We start from the raw sequence: 26,916 nt of genomic DNA on the forward strand, positions 1-26,916 counted from the left end.
GGAACTTCTCTGCGTCCTTCATCAAGTAATCTAACCCTGGCTTTCTCCTCGACAACTGAAAATCGGAACCATGGTGACCGACAACAGGAAGAACATAGTGTCGGCACAGCGTCAAGGAGGGCTGAGCAATGCGCCCTGCATGGCGCACGTGTTCAATCTGGTTGTAAAGCCGTTCCTGAAGTCTTCATCCATCTGCAAAACATCCTGAAAATGGGCAGGAAACTTTGCATGCACTTCAGCCCCTTGCACACCCTCCATGAGCTGCAGCGGCACAACAGTGTCCAGCAACATAGGCTGATATGTGACATTTCCACCAGTTGGAATTCCAACCTCCATATGTTGGACCAATTATAGGAACAGAGAAAGGCCTTAAATGATTTCTTGATGATACAGGCAGACACAGGTACTCCCCTCTGTAACTTTGATGTTAGCCAGTGGCAGCTCATGCGTGACACCTGCCGTTTGTTTGGGCCCTTTGAAGAGGCAACTTTATTTTTCAGTCGCCAGGACTACGGGAGAAACAAAGTCATTCCACTGATTCATGTCCTGGAGCACATGCTGCCAAATCTGGCTGGCTTGGGGTCAGGAGACGTGGCGACTATATTTCATGGCCACATGAGCCCTGTGGGGGATTAACTAGAGGAGGAGGACATTCGAGCACAAACAATGCATAGAGAAATGGATGTTTTTTCTCCACAGGTGAAAGGAGAAGAGGAGCAAGAGCAGCCAGAGGAGCTACAGGGTGATGACGAAGACGATGCAGAGGACCCAGACATACCATGGCAGTATGCAGTAGAGATGGAGTCAGGGAGTCCCTCCGAGTCACTTGTTCATGCCTGGTGCATGTTCACTTGATTGCGCAGTGACAGTCGAAATGGCACCATTCAACAGAGGGATGACTACTGGCTCTCCACCATGTTATACCCTCAGTACCGGCACAAAATGGGGACCTTTTTTACACCCGCTGAGAGGGGGAACAAATTGAACTACTAGAAAGACATCCTATGTAGTCAGTTGGCCGCTGCCGATGTGCACCATTGCCCATCCTCACGCAGGTCTGACCAAGGGGCCCTCTGCGCTCACTTTCCACTGCCATGGTTGCTGGGGGGGAGGCAGGAGCAGTACCAGCTGTATCAGCAGCAACTTAAGTCTAGAGTCGCTGATGAGCAGTTTTCTTCACTAGCCTACTGAATAAACTAATCACCAGCAGCTAGACATTAACCAGCAGGTTGTGGCATACTTGGAGTGCACCTTGCCACATCGAAGATACACTGGACTACTGGGCAGCCAAACTCGAATTGTGGCCGCAACTGGCCAAGTTTGCCCTTGACAAGCTTTCCTACCCTGCCAGCAGTGTGGCATCAGAGCGGGTGCTTTACCCCAAGGAAAACTCTCCTGGCCACCCAAAATGTGGAGAAACTGACCTTTGTAAAGATAAATCAGGTGTGGATCAGCCAGGATTTTCAAACACCAGTGCCTGATGCATCAGACTAGATCATCCATGCTGCCACATCTAAACTTTGACAAAAAGAGACCTGTTTCTTCTGGCTACCTGCTTCAGCTACTATTCTGATGCTGTTATCCTCCTGATGCCACACCTGCTGCCAGCTGCTCCTACTGCCACTCACCATCTTTAGCTGGTACTGGTATTACCACCCACCTCCCAACTCTGTCACTGGGCCACTCTGTGGTCTCCTCATGCTGCTGCCACCTCAACACTATGTCATTTGGCCACTCCGTGGTCTCCTCATGCTGCTGACACCTCACCACTCTGTGGTCTCCTCATGCTGCTGACACCTCACCACTCTGTGGTCTCCTCATGCTGCTGACACCTCACCACTCTGGTCTCCTCATGCTGCTGACACCTCAACACTATGTCACTGGGCCACTCTGTGGTCTCCTCATGCTGCTGCCACCTCATCACTCTGTAGTCTCCTCATGCTGCTGACACCTCAACACTATGTCATTTGGCCACTCTGTGGTCTCCTCATGCTGCTGACACCTCACCACTCTGTGGTCTCCTCATGCTGCTGACACCTCAACACTATGTCACTGGGCCACTCTGTGGTCTCCTCATGCTGCTGCCACATCATCACTTTGTGGTCTCCTGTCACAGATCGTGTTGCAGGAAACTAGAAGTCACAAATAAAGATCCAACTGACTTGATCCCAAACTAAGGAACATATGGGTGAGCCCTATAAAAGCCCTAGAGCTCCCCTGACTGCTCAGCCCATGCAAAGATCTTAATGAGTGACACCTGAAAACCCTACAGTAGTGAGGGGACACGACCACCGGCTCCCTGCACTTAATACGGAGGGAATCAGGGTCACTTAGAATCAAGCCAACAGGAAAACACAAATAAAGGAAAAGACTTAACTGAAGAACCAGCAGTTGCAGCATCTAGCAGTGAGCACAATACAGGAAGTTGTATAAACCGCAAAGTGATGCAGTATGGGAGGGGATATAAAGGGATGCAATCAGTGCAACTAGATGACAGCTGAGAGAGGGAAACAAGATGACAAAACAAAACCAAAACTAAAGAACCTCAAGCAAGAGGTACTGAAGAACATCTGTCAGAGCTTCTCAGAGATCTGGCGGTGACATCTCCTCATGCTGCTGCCTCATCACTGCTCTGTGGTCTCCTCATCCTGCTGCTACCTCAACACTGTCACTGGGCCACTCTGTGGTCTCTACATGCTGCTGCCACATCACCACTCTGTGGTCTCCTCATGCTGCTGCCACCTCCCCACTCTGTCACTGGGCCACTATGTGGACTTCTCATGCAGTTCCCACCCTCCCCACTCCATGACTATTTTGTCTTTTTGGCCTGCTTGACATCATCATTTATTTGACCCTTCTCCTGATTTGTCAGAAGGAAGGAAAAATGAGACACACAACGGATCCTGTCTATTTAGCAGCTGTAAGGCCTGTATGACATGGTCCCTATTTTGCATAAGAATTGGCTTATGATTTGGTAGTCAATAGCAGGAGTGGGTACAAAACACAGAAGACATGCAAATATTCCATTCACGTGTTATCTCTGTTTTGGATCCACTCCTGTTTTTTTTTTTTTTACTTTAGAAATACTGATAGATTACAGAGCAAATGCTGAACAAATGAAGGCGGAAGCTCAACAGACGTTCAATTTTTTGGGGTTATTGTTCTGACGGGTCAGAGGAAGGGCAAAAGAATCTGTGACGTCAACACAAACTTACTGCTGACACCCTTCCTACTCTGACAGCAGACTCTCTATGCGTAATACTGCAAGGCATAGTGTTCTACACCACTATAAAGACTCTCTGCAGCCAGGAAATAGCAGTTTTTTCACACGATTAGCCACAAATAAGTTTGGATCTAATCAAATATTTTCGGAATATTTTTGTAGAAATTCGCTCATCTCTAATCACAACCACTCTGGTGTGGACTCCAACAAAGGACTTGAGGGGAGGCCTGGTCATGATGTCAAAGGAAATACAGTTTCCACAGAGGGAGCAGCCATGTGACCACTTTCCCAATGTGCAGATTGAGACAGAAAAAGTAGCACAAGTACCTTAGTAATTTTCAGGGCCTGGCAGGCTGAGCACAGCAAAAAAAGGAAAACAATTATATCTAGATAACCCCTTTTTAATAGGGATAAATTGCTTTAAATATATGGACACATGGGCTGGCACCGTGCTGCCAGTACTGCTCGTCCAAAAACAAAAATGGTTTATTTGGTGTTTTTTTTTTTGTTTTTTTTTAATGGCCACATGGTAACTCACAAAACTGCTCAGCCAATAACTATGAACAATTTGGTTCCAATCAGTCTGATCTTGCTGAGCCATGCATTAAAGCATGTTACTCGGCCACAGGGTGGCTGCTTACCAACCACAGCACAGCTATGCCATGTGGATGTACTGTGGCGATTCGCTCTGGTAGACTGGACAAGTGGATGCAGTGTAGAGGCAAAGACCAGTTTGTAACTCAAGAACTTCAGTGTTTTATTCACACGTATGGCAACAAAACAGTACGACAGTCCATTTGCAGTTTTGGTATTCGTTCACACCTAGACAGTTCATACAGAAAAAACAGTCACCTGTTATCCTAGGTGTTAGTTCACACCCGATCGGCATTGCTCAGGACAGAGCAGTTCTCCCAAACTCAGGCCTCCAGCCTAGCACATGGCTTAGATCCAAATCCAGCAATTGCCAGAGCTTCTCTGTCAGAGAGAGAGGTAATTACCCCCAGCTGACACTGCTGGCTGTTTTTTTTTATATAGGCCAGTCAAGACCCGGCCTGGAACGTGGGGGTAGTCACCCACCCAGCACTTTGACTACTCCCAGTAAGAGCCGGCCCGGATCAGCTATTGCAGCTATACTAAATAGCAAGGTGTCAAACAGCAACTGCTGCTGACACATGAAAACTGGCTCTTACTCCACCGAGGCCAGGAACCTCAGTGACACATACCTTCTACAACAACGGTCCCTTGCGCCTTCCTACATACCTCCCTCCTTTTTTCATCCCTGTGGGGGTGAACACTTGGCAGACAGGGCATCCGCTTTTCCCTGCAAGTGGCCTGCCCTGTGTTCCACTGAGAACATGAAGTTCTGTAATGACAAGAACCATCTGGTGACCCGAGCATTCCTCTCTTTGGCCTGGCTCATCATCTTGAGAGGGGAGTGGTCAGTCACCAGATGGAACTTTCTCCCCAACAGATTATAGCGGAGAGACACGAGTGCCCACTTGATGGCCAGGTACACTCTCTCCACTATACTGTACCTGGTCTTGGCTGGGGTGAGTTTGCAGCTCAGGAAAAAAACTACGGGATGTTCCTCCCCATTAATTTCCTGAGAGAGTACAGCTCTGAGGCCTACTTCAGAGGCATCGGTCTGTACCACAAACTCCCTCTTGAAGTCGGACATCATCAAAACTGGTGACCCGCACAGCACCGACTTCAACACAGAAAAAGCCTCTTCCGCCTGGTCATTCAAGCGGAAAATGACGGACTTCCGTCCCTTAAAGAGCCCTGTGAATGGAGCCGCTAAAGTGGCAAAATGGGGAACGAAACTCATATAATAGCCCACCATTCCCAGGAACGACTTTACTTGCCACGTGGTGACAGGTTAGGGCCAATTCCTAATCGCCTCTATTTTATTCACCTGGGGTTTGATAAATCCACATCCAATGACGTACCCCAGGTACTTAGTCTCCTCTAACCCTATTGCACATTTCTTTGGGTTAGCGGTCAGTCCAGCCTCCCTAAGAGAGTCCACTACAGCCTGCACTTTGCGCAGATGACTTTTCCAGTCGGTACTATGGATGACAATATCATCCAGGTAAGCCAAAGCGTACCGACGATGTGGACGCAGCACAATGTCCATGAGCCGATTAAAAGTGGCAGGGGCGCCATGCAGACCAAGGGTATACATCTTATATTGGTACAGCCCCTCTAGTGTGATGAAAGTTTTCAATTTGGCAGCCTCCATCAAGGGTACCTGCCAGTACCCTTTGCTGAGGTCCAAAACAGGAAAATACCGGGCTTGGCCTAACCTCTTAATAAGCTCATCCACCCGAGGCATGGGATATGCATCAAACTTAGAGATCTGGTTTAGTTTTTGGGAATCACTGCAAAACTGGAGTGTCCCGTCCAGCTTGGGTATTAGCACTATAGGACTAGCCCACTCACTTTTAGACTACTCAATGACATCTAGCCTCAGCAGCATCTGCACTTCTTCTGAGATGGCTGGTCGCCGAGCCCCGGGTACGGTTTTAGCCAAACTTTCGCCTGAGGCTCAGTGACAATGTCATGCCGAATTGTGGAAGTGCATCCAGGAAGATCCGAATACACATCCGTGTTCCGGCTAATAAACTCCCTAGCCTCCTGAGCCTGCTTAGAGGAGAGGCTGTCAGCAATTTTCATTGTGGAAGCCACTTCCCTTACTTCAGACAGACGGGTCAAAGCTGCTTCCCCTAGAAAACCTGGTCACAGGCTGTCTTCAGTACAGGTTTCCCTATCTTTCCACGGTTTCAGTAGATTCACATGGTACACCTGCTCCGGCTTTCGCCTCCCTGGCTGGTGTACCTTGTAATTTACCTCTCCAATTTTGTCAAGTACCTCGTAGGGCCCCTGCCACCTGGCCAGGAACTTACTGTTCACGGTCGGCACCAGAACCAAAACCCGATCACTGGGTTAAAGATCCGGACCCGAGCCTGGCGATTATAGATCCGACTCTGGGCGCGCTGAGCATTCTCCATATGCTCCCTGACAAGCAATTTGTCAGCAGTTTGAAGGGAGAGAACCCAGTAGAGGCCTGGGGTACCTCTCGCACAGCGAACATGAGATAGGGCAGAAGAAGATCCCAGCCCTTCCCATCTTTAGACACCACCCTTTTTAACATAGTTTTTAGTGTTTTGTTAAACCTTTCAACCAGACCGTCCATTTGCGGATGATACGCGGACGTCCGTAACTGTTTGATATGCAGAAACTCATAGAGTTCCCTCATGACCTTGAACATAAAAGGGTCCCCTAGTCAGTCAGAACCTCTTTAGGTATCCCCACTCGGGAGAACATCTCCATTAGCTCCTTAGCTATAAATTTAGCCGATGTATGTAGCAGTGGCATCGCCTCCTGGTACCAAGTGACGTAGTCTAGGATGACCGAGATCTGTTGGTGTCCTCTAGTGGACTTCGGTACTTGACCAACGAGGTTCATAGCGATTCACTCAAACGTTACCTCGATGATCAGGAGAGGTACCAAGGGACTGCGGAAAAGGTGCAGGGTGCTAGTTGCCTAGCAGGTCGGGCAAGACTTACAGAATTCGTCTACCTCTCTAAACACACTGGGCAAGAAAAACCGTTGTAGTATCCGGTCCTGTGTTTTCTGCATTCCCAGATGACCCCCAAGAACATGTTGGTGGGCTAACTCTAACACGAGTTTGCGATAAGCCTGGGGCACCACCAACTGTTCAATGGGTTCACCCCGCAGCTGGTTTACCCGATACAACATATCCTGATGAACCACAAAACGGGGGAACACTGACTCTGCCCCAGCTTGTTGTGCACCATCTACTCTTTACAATCTACTATTAATATATTTTCCCAGGCTCGGGATAGGGTTGGGTCCTGGTGTTGTGCAGTACCAAAATTATCCATGGAGACATTGAGGTCTGCCAGCTCAGGCCCCGGCGGCAAGTCCTCCACGTCTCCCACCATTACACTCAGTGGGGTTGTCTCCCCCTCTTCCACCGAAGTGGCAGTCACCCCTACCGCTGGCCCTTTTGCCTCGGGTTCCCAGGATTCTGGCCTCCCCCCGGAGCAAGGCCACTGTGCTGTGGTTACCCCTGTCTCATGGGTATCGGTCACTCTCATAGCAGGCCACAATGACGGGAAACCCGAAAAGTCTCTCCCGAATATTAATTTCTTAGTGTAAGTTTGTGGCAACTGCCACTTTGTGAATCCACCTGCCGGCCCGCATGGTTAGAGACACCAAGACGGTGGGATAGTCTTTTAAGTCCCCATGAATGCACATGACCCAGACTTTTCAGCCAGTATACTCAAAGAACCGTACCAGGGGAGCCCTTACTAGGGACACCAGTCTCCCTGAGTCCAGCAGGGCCTCCGCTGGAGTGTCTCCCACTTCCACCTGGCACAAGTGATTTAGAGTTTCTGGGGTACCCGCTGCACACAGCTTCCTGGCTTATAATGACTGATGGAAGCCATAGTTTGTGTCCATGGGTTTCACCTGATGTGGACAGTCAGCTTGTACATGGCCAGGCTCCCGACAAGGTCAGAAAGCTATCAGAGCCGGGTCCATCCCGGGCGGGTTTGGTTGGCAAAGTTGCTGGGTCTGGGATGGATATTTGCAGGATTTTACTGCTCCCCTCCCAATAGAAACCCCCTGTAGATTCCGGGTAGCCTCATAGCGTTCCCCCAGGTCGACCATCTCTAGGGCATTACCTAAAGAGACCTGGCCGATCCATTGCTCGAGAGGGGGTGGCAAAACCTTCCAGAACATATCAGCCAATATTCTGTCCAGCATAGCCCTGGGACTCAGCACATCAGGCTGTAGCCACTTTTACAAAAGGTTGAGTAAGTCATAATACTGGGGTCTCGCATGCTCAGCCGGCTTAAACCCCCACTGATGTACCCGCTGGGCCCGGACAAACACATTCACCCCCAGTCTTGCCAAAATCTCACCCTTTACTTTGTGGTAGTCGGCCGCTTGATCGTCTGGCAAGTCGAATACACCCGCTGGGAATCGGATGCCATAAACGGAGCAACGACCTCAGCCCACTGGTCTCGGGGTAGCTTCTCCCTTCTGGCTATTTTCTTGTATATCACCAGGTAGGTTTCAATGTTGTCTGCAGGTGTCATCTTAGGAATCGCCGCACGGACTGCCTTCTGGGCATCGTGGACGCTCAGGGTTGCTCCTGTTGTCTCCAAAGCCATTACGTGTTGTAGCAGCAAATGGTTGGTCTTTTGTTAACCTCATGTTGTTGCAGGTTTGTCTCTTGCTGCTGCAGATTAGCGTCCATGAGGGCCTTCACAACAGCCTCCATTTTGTCATGAGACACGGGTTGTAATACCGCTGGTTTGATGTATGACATACCACCGTGTCCAAAAATGCAAACCAAAAAATATTTTGCCATTGACGCCAGCTTCACTGCTCTTGTCTGCATCCTCCACCAATTGTGGAGATTCGCTCTGGTAGACAGGACAAGCGGATGCAGTATAGAGGCAAAGACCAGTTTGTTACTCAAAAACCTCAGTGTTTTATTCACACTTATGGCAACAAAACAGTACGACAGTCCATTTGCAGTTTTGGTGTTCGTTCACACCTAGACAGTTCATACAGCAAAAACAATCACCTGTTATCCTAGGTGTTAGTTCACACCCGATCGGCATTGCTTAGGACAGAGCAGTTCTCCCAAACTCAGGCCTCGAGCCTAGCACACGGCTTAGATCCCAATCCAGCGATTGCCAGAGCTCCTCTGTCAGAGAGAGAAGCAGGAACCTCGGTGACACATACCTTCCGTCAACGACGGTCCCTTGCGCCTTCCTACAGTACTCAAAGGCTTTTTACATAACACATAGAAAAACCCCATTTGTTTATATATTTCCCAAATTCCTACTGATTAATCTCAAATACAACTTGACAGTTGGAGTCTAAATCCTCACCATTCATTACTAGACAATGTTATAGGTAGTTGATATGTCCAGGTAATCATAAATGCATCCAATTCTCATATGTATCTATGATGTGCTCTCTCTCTATACTCTTCTTCTGTAAACATAAAAGTAGAATAAGTGCATATTGTTTGCTTTACTATTCAAACACAAAATTAGCTTCTTCCTTGAAATATACAGAACATTTATGTTAACATCAGACTTTTAGGCTCCTTTCACGCGAGCGAGTATTCCACGTGGGTGCAATGTGTGATGGGAACGCATTGCGCCCGCACGGAATGCGGACCCATTCATTTCAATGGGGCTGTGTACATGTGCGTTGGTTTTCACGCATCACTTGTACGTTGCGTGAAAATCGCAGCATGTTCTATATTCTGCAATTTTCACGCAACGCTGGCCCCATAGAAGTGAATGTGGCTGCGTGAAAATTGCATCGCATCCGCAAGCAGGTGCAGATGCAATGTGTTTTTCACAGGTGGTTGCTAAGAGATGTTTGTATACATCCAGTTTCTTATCGCGCTTGTGCAAAACGCATCAAAACGCATTGCACCCCTGCGATAAAAACTAACAAGATCGCAGGCAAAACTGAATGACTTTGCCTGCGAAATTGCGTATTTTTACAGAATGCATTCGCAACGCATCCGGTACCTAATCCGGACATGCTCGTCTGCAAGGGGCCTTATTCAAGTTCTATTTTACAGAGCAGTTATCTGTAGGTGGTTTCAGAGACACAGCTTCCTTCCCTTTTGAGATTTGCATATCTTCTTCCCAGCGAGCATTGCCTATAAGACTTTTCACCCAGTTTCCATTCTCCGCAAGGAGATATAGTATTTACCTGAGAGTTGGTTAAAGGCTTCTCATCCAGCCATTTGGTAACCTGCACTGTAGTGATGAGGGGCAAAGACCCTGAATCAGCTGTCTACAGATTGGTGTCTCTTCCTTTTGGAAGAATCTGGCTTAGCTAAAATTCCTAGTCATGTTTCAGGGCTGTTTAATAGGTTTCACATTGACTGGTTAGCTGTTAGGTTTGCAGTTTGTGCTCACAGCCCTTCTGCTGTCCATTGTGGGCAGATGCCGCACCACATACCATGCTATCCCATATCCTCTCCATGTTGCTGCCTCCATCATCTTGCCTAGTGTACCCTTAAGCCACGTGCTCCTATCTGGCCTTTGAAAGGGCAAGACTGCACGGTCAATAAACCTTCCCCAGACAATGGCTTAGGGTCCCTGGGTATTTAAGGCATTCTCTTCATGCAAAGGGTATCTGAGCCTTAAGGTTTCCTGTAACTAGCAAAGGTGTTTGGAAGACTTAGTGCTTCTGCGTATGTCTTACGATTTACCTGGATGAGGCATCCAGTGTTATGAGAGTGATGTCCACCATGGGTAAAATTACTTTTTTAAAACATAATGGCATGCGGCTATGATGCATTTCAGAGGTAGTCTACCTTTTTCAGATACCAAAGGAAATTTTTCTATGGCGGACAGTGGACAACACCCTTTTGCATCAACATATACACTAGTACTGGAGAATAACAAACCAAATTCAGAAGTAAACTCAGATCTTTTCAAGAGCTGTCAACAAAAGAGTCATCTAAAAATGTCTCTTTATTTTTTAGAAATTTTGGTTGATATTTAAAATGAAATTACGCTTCAAAATCTTCAGGTAATTTTTTATCCTCATTTTTAACCTGAAAAAGAAAGCTGTTCAGATTACATCAATAAAAGATTTTTCCCATTTTTGTTAGTTTAGATTTTTTCATGGACAGCTCCAGAAAAAAATATGTGTTAACTCCTCCATTTGCTAGTTCTAACTGTATAATACAATGAAATGATCATTTTTATGTCAACATAAACTGTGGAATGTTGTAAAATCAATTAAGGAAAAATAAGTATTGCTCTGTAGGAAGTTTTATAAATATATAGCATTTGTTAATAAACTGCATTATTTATATAGTATGTGTTTAACTTTTTTTGGGGGGTGAAGTAGATGTACCTGGGTATCAGAATACGTTTAAGAAGTGATAAGGTAGAACGAAAAGTCTTACGTAAATTTCATATTAGAAAAATAAGTCAAAACATAGTAAATATGTAGGTGATTGCCATGATTCTGTGCAGAAGAATAATTTAAATCTCACTGAAAAAATCTATTGATGTAGTCATTTTTTCAATCTGCAAATTTTGGATCTGTAAAACGCGGATATTGGGCGTGTGCGTTTCACATTTTTCGGAACGGAATGTCCTGCCATCTATAGAACAGTCCTATCCTTGTCCGTAAAATGGACAAGTATAGAACATGTTATTTTGAGGCTCCATTTAAGTGAATCGGTCTGCATCATCTGACCTGCAAAAAATGCGAAACGGATGCGGATAAAAATAAATAAAAATTGTGTGCATGAATCCTAAGGATGGAAAAATCTAATTAGTAAAACACTTTCTCCTATCATTTGCAGAGTTCTGTCAGTTAAACATTTTTAAATGATGCTTCCGAGGGTAACAGTAAGTTCACTTGTGGAAAGTTCTGAGACTGTTCCATACATGTTTGCTACTTTTTTAACGGCACTTGCGCAAAAATGTTTGCACAAGTGCCTTTACTCATTGTGGCATTGCCCTGAAGAGGGGCATGATAAATCAGTTTTCTGGTGTATAAGAAGACTAAAATCTACCCTAGTGTGTCTTCTCAGGAACAGTAACCACCTTCATGTTCAACTTGTTTCTTGTAGATTATAATCTTTGAAAGGAGGTTGGGAAAAAGAGACAACTGACTGAAAAGATAAAAAAAAAAAAATCGTACTCTAAGGGTCCATTCACACGTCCGTTTTTTCTTTCCTGATCTGTTCCGTTTTTTGTGGAACAGATCAGGACCAGATCAGGACCCATTCATTTTCAATGGGTCCTGGAAAAAATCGGACAGCACAATGTGTGCTGTCCGTTTCCGTTGTTCCGTTCCGCATGTCCGTTTAAATATAAAACATGTCCTATTATGTTCCTGAAAAATTGGATCCTGGTACAATGCAAAGTCAATGGTTCCGCAAAAAACGGAAGACATTCGAATGTCATTCCGTATGTCTTCCGTTTTTTGCGGAATCCGTTCCTGGAAACACATAGCAAATTTTTATTTTATTTTTTTTTCAAAGAAATCCAAACAACTTTATTTGATTATTGAAATGTATACATGTATACATACGGATGACATACGGAAACATTTTCAGGAACAACGGATCCGCAAAAAACGGACCGAAATTCGGATTATAGAAAAATACTGACGTGTGAATGTAGCCTAAACGTGTGTTTCTTTCCTCTACCACTATTTCACATCACCTTATTTAATCTGTATCTTAACTGATATCAGACATGTTAACCAACCTAAGTACAATTGAAAGAATAGTCACAACAAATCTTCCACTAAAAAAATAGTTCTTATGATAAAAGGGTAATTCCATGTATTCTGGTTGTGGCAAATCTAATCTGAGTTCCAGGTGGTTGTACTTCTCAAATCCACATAGAATTCTGTTTTCTCTGTGAGTGGGAAAGTCATCTAATAAGCAAGCATTACACCATAAACCTGTCTACTAGTGTTGAGCGAATCAAAGTCAAACAAATTGACTCTTTTAGGAAAAAAATGTATTTGCCGCAAAGCCAAATTTCCTTGCACTTTGTGTTAACAAATCAATTTTCCCTTAAATGGCGATAAAAAATAAATAAATCATATTCACCTCATCCATTTGTGTGCAAATAGGGTGTCGCAGCCATCTTGGTTGAAGATACCCCGTGAAATCTCATGCGGGCTGACGTATGATATTACAGTGCATTTCTATGGGATCACTGCTGCTTTGCTATCCTGGCCGAGATACATGTCATGCAACTATAAGAGCAGTGAAACTACGGGACTCGTTGCCAGAGGAAGTTGTGAGGGTGAATTCACTAAAAGAGTTCAAGAGGAGCCTGGATTCCTGGAGTATAATAATATTACAGATTAGAGTTATTAGATTTCTGGAGTAGGGTCATTGCTCCAGAGAATTATTCTGACTGACTGATTAGATTCAGGAAGGGTTTTTTCCCCCCTTAAAATGAGGTAAATTGGCTTCTACAGTACATCATGGGTTTTTTATGCCTATTTTGCATCTCTGGATCAACTATGCAAAATAACAGGCTGAACTGGATAGTCATAATGTATGTATTTTTCCAGCCTTACCAACTTATGTTACTATGGGTTAAATAAATAACCTTCTTGAAAACCTTTGGGTGTGCTGCGAATTCTTTCCATTGTATTACAGAAATATAAAACATGCATAGTTTGCCTATCCCAAAATATTTTTTCTTTTTTACAGGTCCTCCAGTCACTGTGGGGATGAGTATACATATATCCAGCATTGACCAAATATCTGAGGTCAATATGGTGAGTAAAATAAAGTCATTAAATAAATGATTTTTTAAATTCATGTATACAATCTTTATGTTACCCATGTTTGCTGCTGTCTCGCGCAGGTGTTGCTCCACTCCACATGTATGCTCCACTCCACATGTATGTATTAGGACTGGATTTCAGTGAACTTCCTTTCAGCACTGCAAATATTAATAACTTCTCCCTGTCTAGCTGCTAAGGTGCTGATCAGACTATGTCTTTTGCCTTATCGCTTGGTGCTTCATACTGGTGTCTCTGAACCTTTTTAATAATTGGCAAAAGCAGGCGGCTGTATAAAATAAAGAAAAAAACATTTACCTTTAAAATCTCTGCCCCTGTTTATACACACTTTAATGTCATGAGAAACAGTGGCTTGTTGTGCACAATCATCCAAAAATGATGCGTTAATGCGTATAACACACACAAGTGCTCATTGTCAGAATAAACAGTGTTGTTCTGAAGTTGAAATAGTCTGGAAAAATTCTCCCTTTTATTTGGGAGCAGTAGGAGTACAGTGTGAAAATTGTTTCTTGCTGGCATGGGTGCAGATATATAGTCTTTGGCATCCTCCTTCCAGCTCTCAGCGGAGCTTGTGCTCTGGCTCAGAGTCATGTTTATTAGGGTGGGTTTGTCTCTCCTCCTTTTTTTGAGGCAGCATGTGCACGCCCTCTATCTTCCCCAGCATATGGCTGGTCTGCAATGTTTATTTAAAGGTGCCTCCTTCAACTGGGAGGAGCCTGAGCAATTAGGTTCCTAGCTAGTCTAGTTCCTGTTTAAGCTGAGGTATTCTGCTCTTTCTTGTCATTCTGTGTAGAAGACTTTGGATTCCATTTTACAGACTTTGCCTGATTGCCCCCTGCCCTGACCCTAATCTACGTTTATGGACTTTGCCTGATTGTGCATGCTGAATGACTATTACATCTTGCTGCACTAATTGGGGTGAAAACGCTAAGTCTAACACTATTGCTATTTTGGTGTTCACATTGCTTTTTACATAAGAAATTCTAAAAGTAATCAAAGCCACACAAAGATAAATACAAAAATGACATCTTTATTAATCACTTCAACGTTGAGTAAAAAATGTGTTAAAAAGTAGAAAAACAGGCAAACCCCAAAGCAGAGGTAATATGTGGTAAATATTTCATAGGTATATTACCATAACTTGAGACATATTGTATCACCAGTTAATCCATTACAGAAAGTACTGATCAATTAGGTAAAATACAGTAGTGTGGGGATACCAGGTATTGATAGTGGGGTGACAATAAACATAAATCATCTACCCCATAAATGGATCATCCCTTATCCCAGGAAAAAAATTCTCTGCAACTCAATATGAAAAGCAAATTCACTGTGTGAAAAACGGGGTATAGCAGGGTATATGCGGTGGCATGGCCGACACCCAACACAGCCAACAACCAACTACACCCTAAACATAAATACAAGAGGCAAAATACCTGTAATGATAAATACCAACCAGTTTGGGGAGAGCCGAAAGCCCGACGTACGTTTCGCAAAGTGCACTTCTTCCAGGGGGCATGTCTTGCCATGTCCTAGACCTACCTATATATACCTCACTCAATCAATCCACACCCAATAGATATCCAATGGGCTTATCCCACCTCATCACGTGGCGCCGGGCAGAAACCCGCCCCGTAATATCACATGACCGCTCAAATGATCACCAGGGTGCTGGCGAGAACAAAATATGTCCTGGAGCAGATGCTGATAAATCTGGCTGTCCAGGGGACAGGAGACATGGTGCCTACATGTCACCACCATCTAAGCCCTGTGGAGGCAGGAAGGCCCTTCCCTTGTGCAAATGGTCAGATGCATGTTGAGTTGCTTGTGTAGTGACAGCCGTACTATCACCATTCGGCAGACGGATGACTACTGGTTCTCCACCATGTTTGACCCTTGCTACCGCTCCAAAATGCCAGCCTTTTTTCCACCTGCTGAGAGGGAGGATAAACTCAACTACTGTCAAGACATCCTATGTTGTCAGTTGGTCGCTGCTTATGTGCACCATTGCCCATCCTCACAAAGGTCTGATCTGGGGGCCCACTGTGGTCATGATCCACTTCCATGACTGCTGAAGGGGGCTGGGGGGGTTGGCAGGAGCAGCACCAGCTCCATCAGCAGCAACTTAAGTCTGGAGTCTCTCATGAAACAAAATGTTGAGAGACTAACCTTTGTAAAGATAAATCAGGAGTGGATCAGCCAGGATTTCCACACACCAGTGCCTGATGCATCAGATTAGGTCAGTCTGGGTGCCACTCCAAAACATTGTGAAAAATGGCCTGTTACTTCTGGCCACGTGCTTTAGCCACTATTCTGATGCTACCACCCGTCTGATTCCATACCCTTGTTCTGATCTGTCAGAAGAACTGAAAAACAAAAACACAACTGATCCTTTCTTTGGAGCATCCATAAGGCCTCTATCACACAGTAAGTATTTTGCATCAGGATTTGATTATGATTTGGAAGCCAAAAGCAGGAGTGGGTACAAAACACAGAAGACATGAAAATATTCCCATCACGTGTCATCTCTGTTTTAGACCCAGTCCTGTTTTTTTCTTTTGTCTTACCAATACTGATGAAATACTGATGCAAAAAACTGACCAAATACTGACCTTGTGATAGAGCCCATTAAAGTCCTGAATACAGGACGTCTTTTCCATCTGAATAAAACCAATTTCAGAGCCAAATAGCCAAAACTCATCACACTATCATACGGTCAGTATTTTGCATCAGGATTTGCTCATCATTTGGAAGCCAAAGGCAGTAGTGGGTCCAAAACACACAAGACATGCAAATATTCCCATCACATGTCTTCTCTGTTTTGGGCCCACTCCTGTTTTGTTCTTTTGCCCTTGCTAATACTGATTAATTACTGACCAAATACTGACCGTGTGAAGGTGGATGCTCAAGACAGGATCCGTTTTTGGGGGGTTGTTCCTGTGATGGATCAGAAGAAGGGAAAAATAAATAGTGACATCAACACAAACTTACGGCTGACACCCTCTCCACCCTGTCATAGGCCCAGTACCTGTATCAGTGTGTAACTTGTTCTCTAGCAATCTATGTGGAATCAGCAGATGGTATAAAAGGAGAGCACTCTTTCTCTCTATAGTAGAATCTTTGGACACTGCACAATTAAGTACATTATACCTGATGCTAACATTGACCTGTAAGGCTGAGTTCACACCAGTTATTTGGTCAGTTTTTGACCCATAACTGACCAAATAATTGAAGAGTGAACTGAGTCTAAAAGTGACCCCTGTCACCTGCCTGTCATACTGACTCACGGTAACCGTTTCACTACCACAGTGGATTAGCTAAGCATGGTTCTGCAATGCACAGTGATGTACACTGAGATACACGCTCCCTGCAAGAGTTATAACGCACTTTGTGACTAATTAATTTGGATGTAATCATATTTTTTGGGGAATATTCAGGAAAGCTTTAAAAACTTTGCTCATGTCTAGTCCTATCCAACACACCATCATTGTCATAGTCCTCACTCTCCCTGCCACTTTTAGACTGTTGGTACTGTGTGTCATCGTGGGCTCCCTCCAGAGTCGCTGCTCTGTATTTGCCCCAAGTGCCACTGTCCCTTCCACTTCCCTTACCTCCACCACCACTGTGGGTACAAGTGCCACTACTATTACCAACACATCTATGTATTGGATCCCCTACCTCCTCCTGAATTGTTTCCTCATGGCTGTCCAAACATTAACTGTTCTCACACAACTCATTAACAACAGAGATACTTAAGCTTCATAGCTTGTGGGGTTTTGTTGCTTATTCTTAGCCCCTGGGGCTGCAAGGAGGAGTAGCAGGAGGAATGGTAACTCCAAAGCACGATGTTAGACTTAGAGGTGACATCTACATCATCCTGCTGTGATTGAGAGGAAGAGTGAACACATACAAAAGGCACACCTCACTATATACAAAAATATGATTTATTTATTTGAGCAAATGACGTGAACAAAGAAATTTAAAAACGTAAAAACAAAAAAAAGAATCTTACAGTAAACATGATCCTCTGATGAAGATGCATGTACTCGCTCATTGAGTACTGTATGTTCCCTCTATTTGGGTATGCGCTAAACTCTTTATTTACCTATGTATTGTATGTCACATTTAGTTTTTTTAATTTTATTTAATTTGTGATATTGTATTCAATTGATATTTATCGGTTTATATGTAGTGAATCGTGATCTGTTGAGTGAATTTGCTGTACTTTTTGCATATGAGATTTCTATCCTATTGGGGGTGACGCAATTTGTAGGGACATGTTCAATGTTCTGTAATAATTTTTTTTTGGTATGTTTTAAAATGACAATATTTACATTATTAGCTCAAATAGAGAATTAATATTTTTGTTTATAGTGTGGTGTGCTTTTTTTATATCCTGGCTTTGTTTATGAACATGTAGGGTATTGGCACATATAGGTACCACATAATAGGTACCACATAATTAAACTTTTGATTGATATGAGTAGGTGGTGTGTGCTTTGCTTTGACAATTGAGAGGAGGAATGAGCCATCCAGTCAACAATCTCATCCTCTTTGTCCTCAATAATAATGTGGCAGCTTTCAGAAGCGAAGAAGAACTGTGGCTTACAACTACTACTGGTTGGATGACTGGTGCTGCTACTGAAGTTTGCATTACTACCCAGATTTTGACTCTTGGATGAGGAGGGATGGGTCTTTCATTTTCCACTCTTCTGTTTACCAGACATTTTATTACGAGGCCTATAAATGAAAAGTCGTGGGTTGGCACACATATTATTAAACAGTACTAGCAAAACTGCAAGTGTTTTTTCTGTCATTTAAAGAGAGAGGCACAATTTAATGTCCCTCCCCTTCTACAAAGACACTGCATACTAGTATTGACAATTTACAATGGTAAAACAATGCATGGAAAAAAACTGCTATGTTAATGTAGTTATTACAGTACAATGTTTTCAGTAATACACTGTATCTTGATGAAGGACAACGCATTAACCAGCAAAATGTGTTCAGTAATAATGCACTGTAATCTTGATGCAACAACACATATAATACAGGTATCTTGACAAATACAGTGCATTAACAGTTAACTGGTATATGAATGCTGTTATTGCAGCACAGTACACATTTACTAATGATGTACAGTATAATTTTTTGAAAAAATGAGGGGCAATTGCTCAGCATTTGCAGCAGAAATATATGCTATTGGGGTGTTGGCAATAAGCCTATGAACTGTAAAAAAATTTTTACTAAAAAAAAGCTAGCTGGCTGTTCATACAGAAAAACACAAGTTCCTTGCATGCTTTTGTAATGCAGAACTTGCCAGCAAATTGCATGAAAGGACAGTGACCAGTACTTCACTTACTCTCTTTGTTAATCTTTCTCTGATAAAATTATAAAGCTACCCAATTATATCGCCATATTCTCTCTTTCTCTCCCCCCCATAGTGTCCCTAGTAACTAGTTTGCATCTGTTAAACACAGTGCATAACTTTGGCGCTTCTTTCCACCAGCTCCCTTGCTGGGGTAGAATATTTGTCATATACTCGTGAATTCGCAAATTCGAGATTTTATTCTTGATTGCGAAAATCGGCAATGTATTATTTGCATATGCTGTGAAGATACGAGATGTGCAGCACCTGAAACTACGGATACATGGAAGCCTGTGCTAGCATTTCTCCTGCAGTGTTGCTATCAGTGTGTGAAGAGTGGGAGAAGAGGGTTGCATTGACAATCCAACACAATGGGCAGCACATTGAACACATTTTATAAGTGGTCAGAAACTTGTAAATAACTCATGAAAGAATAAAGTTACGTTAAAACCAAGCACACCGTTGTTTTTCTTGTGAAATGTTGTGTCACATGACCCTCTTCCTATTGAAAAAACAAAAGTTGGATTCAAAATGTCCTGACTTCAAAATGGCCGCCATGGTCACCACCCATCTTAAAAAGTTTCCCCCTTCACATATACTAATGTTCCACAAACAGGAAGTTAATATCATCAACCATTCCCATTTTATTAAGGTGTATCCATATAAATGGCCCACCATGTATATATATATATATATATATATATATATATATATATATATATATATACACACACGTGACTTGCTCAAGTGTTAATTGTCAGAGGAAAGAGTGGCTCGTTTCACACAATCATCCTAAAATTATGCATTAACAAGGGCAGAATGCCCTGCCTTATTTTTACACGCAAATTCACAAAAACACAAAAGTGTCAGAAGAAAAAGTGGCTTGTTTTGAACATACATCAGTGCGAGTGTCTGTTCTATGATAAATATGAGGGGATGACATTGTTTATGCCGCAGTCATCCATACTGACAAATTTTGTGGCCTCTTCAAATGGCTTTAGTAAATGACAGGTTTCCTGCTGTGGTGGTCTAATGCATTCACGACTTTAGACCGACCGTTCATACAGATGCACTAGCAGGTGTAGAATTCCAGCGAATTGAAACATTGCAGTTGGAACAACAGACCGTTGTGTTGCTGGAAGTCCAGGAGGTAGATCCTTGACACATAAGATTGGCTGAAATGTGTGGACAGTCTCTTGGACATTACCAGCACCAGTGTACTTTTTCAAAAAGTGTAGCACGACTATGTATATACTGTATGTGCACCATGCAGGGAGCATTTGCTATTTACCACAAATGCAGTGTGGCCACAATGTTCCAGCCATTGATTCTGACCACCTTTCCCAGTTGAAGGTGACTGGGAGACAGCCAGCAGAATATCTGGTGCTTGATGCACTTTATCAAGTGATTGGCTGTGTGGTTACTCTCATCCCAGGCCGATGAGTTCTAACATCGCATGGCAATGCTTTACTTTACACATGTGGAGTGATGCCCTGCTGATGTTGGGGACAGGAGGATGTCTATGAGGAAGTGGGGGAGGCAGATAAGCAGCTAGTGTGTAAACTAAACTGACACAAACTTGAGTTGTCAATAGGTCTCTCCTGGCCTTAATGCTGCGGTGCTGCCTCTCTATAAAAAATATTGAACCAGTGGGCCGTTTAAGATGTGTACTGTCCCTTCCCATAACAGTTGCTCCAGGTGTCCAACATGCCGTGCATCGTGCTGCATAGCAAGAATTGCAAGGAACAGGCTACGTTTTCCACTTGAGAGTACATGGGATAGCATTTTTAGAGAAATAATGCCAGCTAGGTATCTTCCAGTGAGGCTGAGTGAATGTTGTCAGCTCCCTAAAGGCAGCACACTCTGCTAAGGCTATTTTCACACTAGCATTAAAACTGTCCAGCAGGCTGTCCCGGCAGAGGAACAGCCTGCCACAATTCATCGTATCCGGCATAGCCTGATCCAGCCTGATCCAGCCTTTCACCGTCTGGGCCCATTGACTATGCAGCAGGCTGTTCTGGTAGAGGAACAGCCTGTTGGAGTTCATCATATCCAGCATAAAGCACTACTAAACCCAATTGTCTATACTCGCTGGGGATCTGTCCAGTTTTGGAGAGGGAGAGTGCAGGGAGAGTGCAGGGAGAGTGCAGAGAGAATGTATAATTCACAGTAAATTCATTCTGTTAGGGACACAGTTACTGTGCCTAAGTATTAAAGGCAGGTGTCATATATTGCCTTGTGCATCATTGTCAAGTGCCCCAACATTCATCGTTAATCTGTTCTGTTATGCATACAGTTACTGTGCGTCAGTATTAACCCCTTCCAGCTAAAGCCAGCTTTTACGGATCCAAGCGATTCTAAGATTGTTTTTCCATGACACATCTTACTTCATGATAGTGGTGAATTTGAGTTGATATGCTTCACCTTTATGTATAAAAAAATCCCAAATTTACCCAAAAATTTGGAAAAACTAGCGTTTTTATCAATTTGAATTTCTCCGATTTTAGGACTAATGTTGAGAGTGAATATTCAAATCGTGAATTTTAATCGCGATTATCGGCACTTCGAGAATTTGCGAATATTTAGAATATAGTGCTATATATTCAAATTTGCGAATAGTGTTGAATACTCTAATCATGAATTTATCACAAATATATTACATTGATGATTTTCACAATCAAGTAAACAATGACTGCAGATCACGAATTCTCGAAATTATGGCGAATATTCGGCCAAAAATTCGCAAAATATTGAAAATTTGCATATTGCCTATGCCGCTCATCACTATTTAAGACAAATAATAATTCCTTGCAAAATAGTTATTAATTAACATTCCCCATATGTCTACTTTATGTTGGCATCATTTAGTAATTTTTTTTTTTTTTTTAGGATGTTAGAAGGCTAAGAATTTTTGACCAATTTAAGGACCAAATCAGTTCTTAGATAATAGATATCAACCAAAAATGACCACATTTTTAGAAACTACACCCTTCATTTTATACAAAACTTAAATAAAAATAAAAAAACTTTGTTAACCCTTTAGGTGTTCCACAAGAATAAAGCAAAATGGAGGTGACATTTAAAAATGTATTTTTTATTTTTTTGCAGATTGTAAACTTTGATCAATTTGTTTTTGTAACACATCAAGGGTTAACAGCAACACAAACCTCAATATTTATTATCTGGATTCTGCAGTTTACAAAAACTCCATATATGTAGTTGTAAATCACATGGGTACACAGCATGGCACAGAAAGAAAGGAGACCAATATTGTTTTTGGAGGGCAGATTTTGCTCGAATGGTTTTTGGGTGTTATGTCACATTAGAAGAGACCCTGAAGTACCCCTAGAAAGGAAACCGAAAAAGTGACCCCATTTTGGAAACTACACCGCTCAAGGAATTGATTGAGGGTGAAGTGAATGCTTTGACCCAATAAGCGTTTCATGGAATTTAGAAACACTTGGCTGTGAAAATGAAAAATTACATCTTCTGTCCAATAAAATGTTGCTTTAGCCCCAAAGTTTTCATTTTCATAAGGCATAACAGGAGAAAATACACCCCAAAATTTGTTCTGCGTTTTTTCCTGAATATGGTAAGACCCAATATTTTGTCATAAACTGCTGTTTGGGGACATGGCGTCGGTCAGAAAGAAAAGGAGCGGCATCTGGATTTTCGAACATGGAATTTTCTGAAATTGTTTTTAGGGGCCATAACCTTGTTATTTTTGCACCAATGTAGCTGTGTGAGGGCTTGCTTTTTATGGGACAAACTGTAGCTTTCATTGATATCATTTTTAGTGATGAGCGGCAGGGGTCATATTCGAATTTGCCGAATATTCGCAAATTCGAATATTCGTTATATATTCTATGATTTTTTTACTCGAAAAATCAGCAAGGTAATGATCGTGTAATTTGCAAATTTTCATAATGCGAATTTTCATAATGCGAATTTTTCAACTTACAACTATTAGACAAAGAAGATTATAGTTTATAGCACTATATTAACTGAATTGTTCTATATTCTTTTTTTCGAATATTCGTAATATTCTAAAACAAGAATATATAGCAATATAGCGAATATTCAAAAAAAAAACTAATATAGAGCAATTTAGCTAATATAGTGCTATAATCTTTTTTTTATAGTTGTAATTTTTTTCCAATCTGAACTTCATATGAGAAAAAAATTACAACTATTAGACAAAGAAGATTATAGCACTACATTAGCTAAATTGCTCTATATTCTTTTTTTTCAAATATTCGCTATATTGCTATATATTCTTGTTTTAGAATATTACGAATATTTAAAAAAACAAAGTTATAGCAATATAGCGAATATTCGAAAAAACTAATATAGAGCAATTTAGCTAATATAGTGCTATAATTTTCTTTGTCTAATAGTTGTAAGTTAAAAAATTTGCAATAAAAATTCGCATTACAAAAATTTGCATTACGAAAATTCGCAAACAACACTACTCCTAAAGTCAAATATACTGCAGCCTTCTCATTGGCCCACGAGCTAGAAGCAGGGAAGGATCATGTGTACTGATTAAAAAAAAAAAAAAGAATATTCAAAATTACGAATATATATCACTATATTCGAAAATCCGCGAATATTTAGAAGTACCTATATTCGCGATAAAAATTCGAAATTCAAATATTCCTGATCAATACTAATCATTTTGGGGTACATATATCTTTTTGATCACTTTTTATACCATTTTCATGCAGTATATATGATATGATCATTTTATTCTGTGGCTTGATACAGTTATGGTGATACTAAACTTCTATATTTTTTTTCATGTTTTACTACTTTTTCAGCATAAAATCACTTTTATATTAAAAATAAATTATACTTTATTTTGAACCTGCACACAAACTTCAAAATATGAAATTCGCTCATCCCTAAGGATGAGCGAATTTCATATTTTGAAGTTTGTGTGCAGGTTCGTGTTGCAGTATTTACTGAATTGCAATATGGATTCCGTTACCACGGACCATAACGGAATGCATAACTGAATGCCTTTAGAGGCATTCCGTTATTCATTCCGTCATAATAGAAGGGAGTATACAGATACTATGTCACGGGGCGCCAAAGACGCACTCGGTCTCCCATCAGCTGCAGACCTGCTGCTTAGCTTCGAGAGCAAGGATTTGTGTTTGGCCGCGTTCCCAGGCGGAGGCTCCCTGCTCCTAGGTCTGCCTTGAGCGCCGAGCTGATCACTCGGTGCTCGACTTGCCTGTCTGTCGGTCATTTGATGCTGGCCACGTCACATTACCCTCAGACCCAACTATAAATACAGGCAAAACCTATATATAGCCCTAACAAAATTGCGGGCTTACCCCTAATTAGAATATATATAACCGATTGAAGGAGTAAGGTAAGTAAAATATAATTTGATTTAAAGAAAATATACTACAATAGTACAAAAATACTCAATTTTATTAAGAAAATCACAAAAGACACATGATCAGCACTGGTCACAAATAAGACAATACATACAGGTTACAATACATGTTAAAAACCAAGTGAACCGATGGTGGGCTGCCAATACATATATCTAAGGTAAAGTGCAAGTGCATGATTATACCCAAAAGGTCATAAGTGGTGGACATATAGTGTCCAAAAGCTGTAGCTATTAGACACCACAAATATCCACACGTATATATGTGTCAAAATTTGCCACAAGCCGGTGTGAATATATACACCAAAGTTATCAAAATTAGGGCAATACCAATAATCACAATTGTATTTGACACATGATGGAAGCTATTATATATACTGACCAATTGATTCAATTGTATCGTGCAGCAATACCACCGGTCCACTCCCCAACGCACGTTTCGCGTACAGCTTTTTCAAGGGGTATTGGGAAAAAGCTGTACGCAAAACGTGCGTTGGGGAGTGGACCGGTGGTATTGCTGCACGATACAATTGAATCAATTGGTCAGTATATATAATAGCTTCCATCATGTGTCAAATACAATTGTGATTATTGGTATTGCCCTAATTTTGATAACTTTGGTGTATATATTCACACCGGCTTGTGGCAAATTTTGACACATATATACGTGTGGATATTTGTGGTGTCTAATAGCTACAGCTTTTGGACACTATATGTCCACCACTTATGACCTTTTGGGTATAATCATGCACTTGCACTTTACCTTAGATATATGTATTGGCAGCCCACCATCGGTTCACTTGGTTTTTAACATGTATTGTAACCTGTATGTATTGTCTTATTTGTGACCAGTGCTGATCATGTGTCTTTTGTGATTTTCTTAATAAAATTGAGTATTTTTGTACTATTGTAGTATATTTTCTTTAAATCAAATTATATTTTACTTACCTTACTCCTTCAATTGGTTATATATAAATACAGGCAGCCTGCTGGCCACAGGTTGCCTGTTAATTCTAGGTTCCTGGCTATTTGTTGGACTACTGAATACTCACCTGATCCCACCTGACTACTTTTTGCAGACTCCTCTGGTACTTCTCTACTCTCCTGGTATTTGACCCCGGCTTCTCCTGACCATTCTTTGCTTGGGCCCTCCAAAGGAACGAGTAGTGGCAAAAATGATTAGCCGTCACAAGTAGCAGTATAAGGAGGGGGTGGGGGGGGGGGGGTGGTAGCAACAGCAGCAACAGGCTAGAGCTGCCAATGTCATCCAGCCGTGCCATCCTGCTCCTTGTGAGTGCAATTGGGACCATGGAAGAGTGACAGAATATCTATATGCTAGTGATTGGTGGGTTGGGCAGCCCTACCTCTCTCCAATCTCCCAGGGCAAGAGCCAAGATGAGCTGTTAAAGGGGTTGGCCAGTTTATATCACAAGCTGCACATGTGCTGGTAACAGCAAATGCCTGCAGCTAGTAATAATCATTATTAAACTAACGGCACTGATGTCCATTAGTTTAAAAGAGAATTTCAAGTTCAAACGCAGTTCCCCTGATCTGCATGCCAGAACTGTGCTGGGAAAAATGGAGGCTGATGGAAGATTCTCAGCGCTGTCATGTGAGTCGGAGGACCTGCATGTAAACAAGAATTATTCTTATTAGACAGTTGGAAATCTATGCCGATTATTACTAGCTGCCTGCATGAGCTTTTACCAGCACATATGCAGCTATTAATATAAACTGGCCAAACCCTTGTAGGACCATGTCACGGCCACGGTTTTGGCCGTGACTCCTTGGGAGCCGCATACTGTTGTCCGCGGTTTGGGTTGTTATTTCAACCGCAGCTTGAGGCATGATGTTTCTTGTCTCGGGTGCGGTTGCCGCGGACAACAGGTGTGTGTGCGGTCCCTTTGGAGTCTGTGTGCGTGTATGGATGCACCAATGTTTGTCTGTGTATTGTGTGGTGTGCACTGACACCTTTCCTGCACTGTGGTTGCCCGTGGCAACGTTTGGTGATGTGTACATGTGGTGGCAGTGTCCCGGCCTTTGGGCTGACTCCCAGGACACGGTTGCCACCCATTTCGTTGCAAGCGGTAACAACCACAGTGTGTTTGTTGTGTTTGGACACGGTTTCTTTAAGTTGGTGTTTCCCTTTCCTGTGGTGCTGGAAGGGTTAACTCTCTTCCCAGTGTGTGTGATGTCACTGGGTGTGTCTGACCGGTGGGTGTGGCCACTTAGGCCTATATAGCTTCTGTCTTTGGCATGGCTCAGGTGGTTGCTTCAGTCATGCTTTGCTGTAGCAGCCTCCTGTGATTTCTATCTCCTTGTAAGGGCCACCCTTCTGGTCATATGTTATTATTCCGTGATTTGTTGTTGATGTCCTGTGTCTTTGCTTTTTGTGCAGCTATGGATGTCCTGGTCCCTGTGTGTCTTCATGTGAGTGCTGTTTACCTTTGTTTGTGTGGACAGCGTTTGCACGGGTTCCAGTCAGCTAGGCTGAGACAGGTATGTGTGGAACTGTTAGGGTTCATCTGTCTTATCCATAGTTCTGTTTATGTACCC

General features: G+C 42.6%; 1 protein-coding gene across 2 annotated transcripts in view; it reads left to right on the forward strand.

The window, feature by feature from the left end:
• The window catches only part of LOC122946757 (gamma-aminobutyric acid receptor subunit beta-4-like), a 454,454-nt gene that overhangs the window by 214,766 nt on the left and 212,772 nt on the right, over positions 1-26,916 (forward strand). For both annotated transcript variants that reach the window (XM_044306553.1, XM_044306552.1), the window contains exon 4: positions 13,494-13,561. In XM_044306553.1, the coding sequence (XP_044162488.1) occupies positions 13,494-13,561 (68 nt within the window). The remainder of the gene's footprint in view (positions 1-13,493; positions 13,562-26,916) is intronic.

The sequence above is a fragment of the Bufo gargarizans genome, chromosome 9 (genome assembly GCF_014858855.1).
Source record: "Bufo gargarizans isolate SCDJY-AF-19 chromosome 9, ASM1485885v1, whole genome shotgun sequence".
NCBI lineage: Eukaryota > Metazoa > Chordata > Amphibia > Anura > Bufonidae > Bufo > Bufo gargarizans.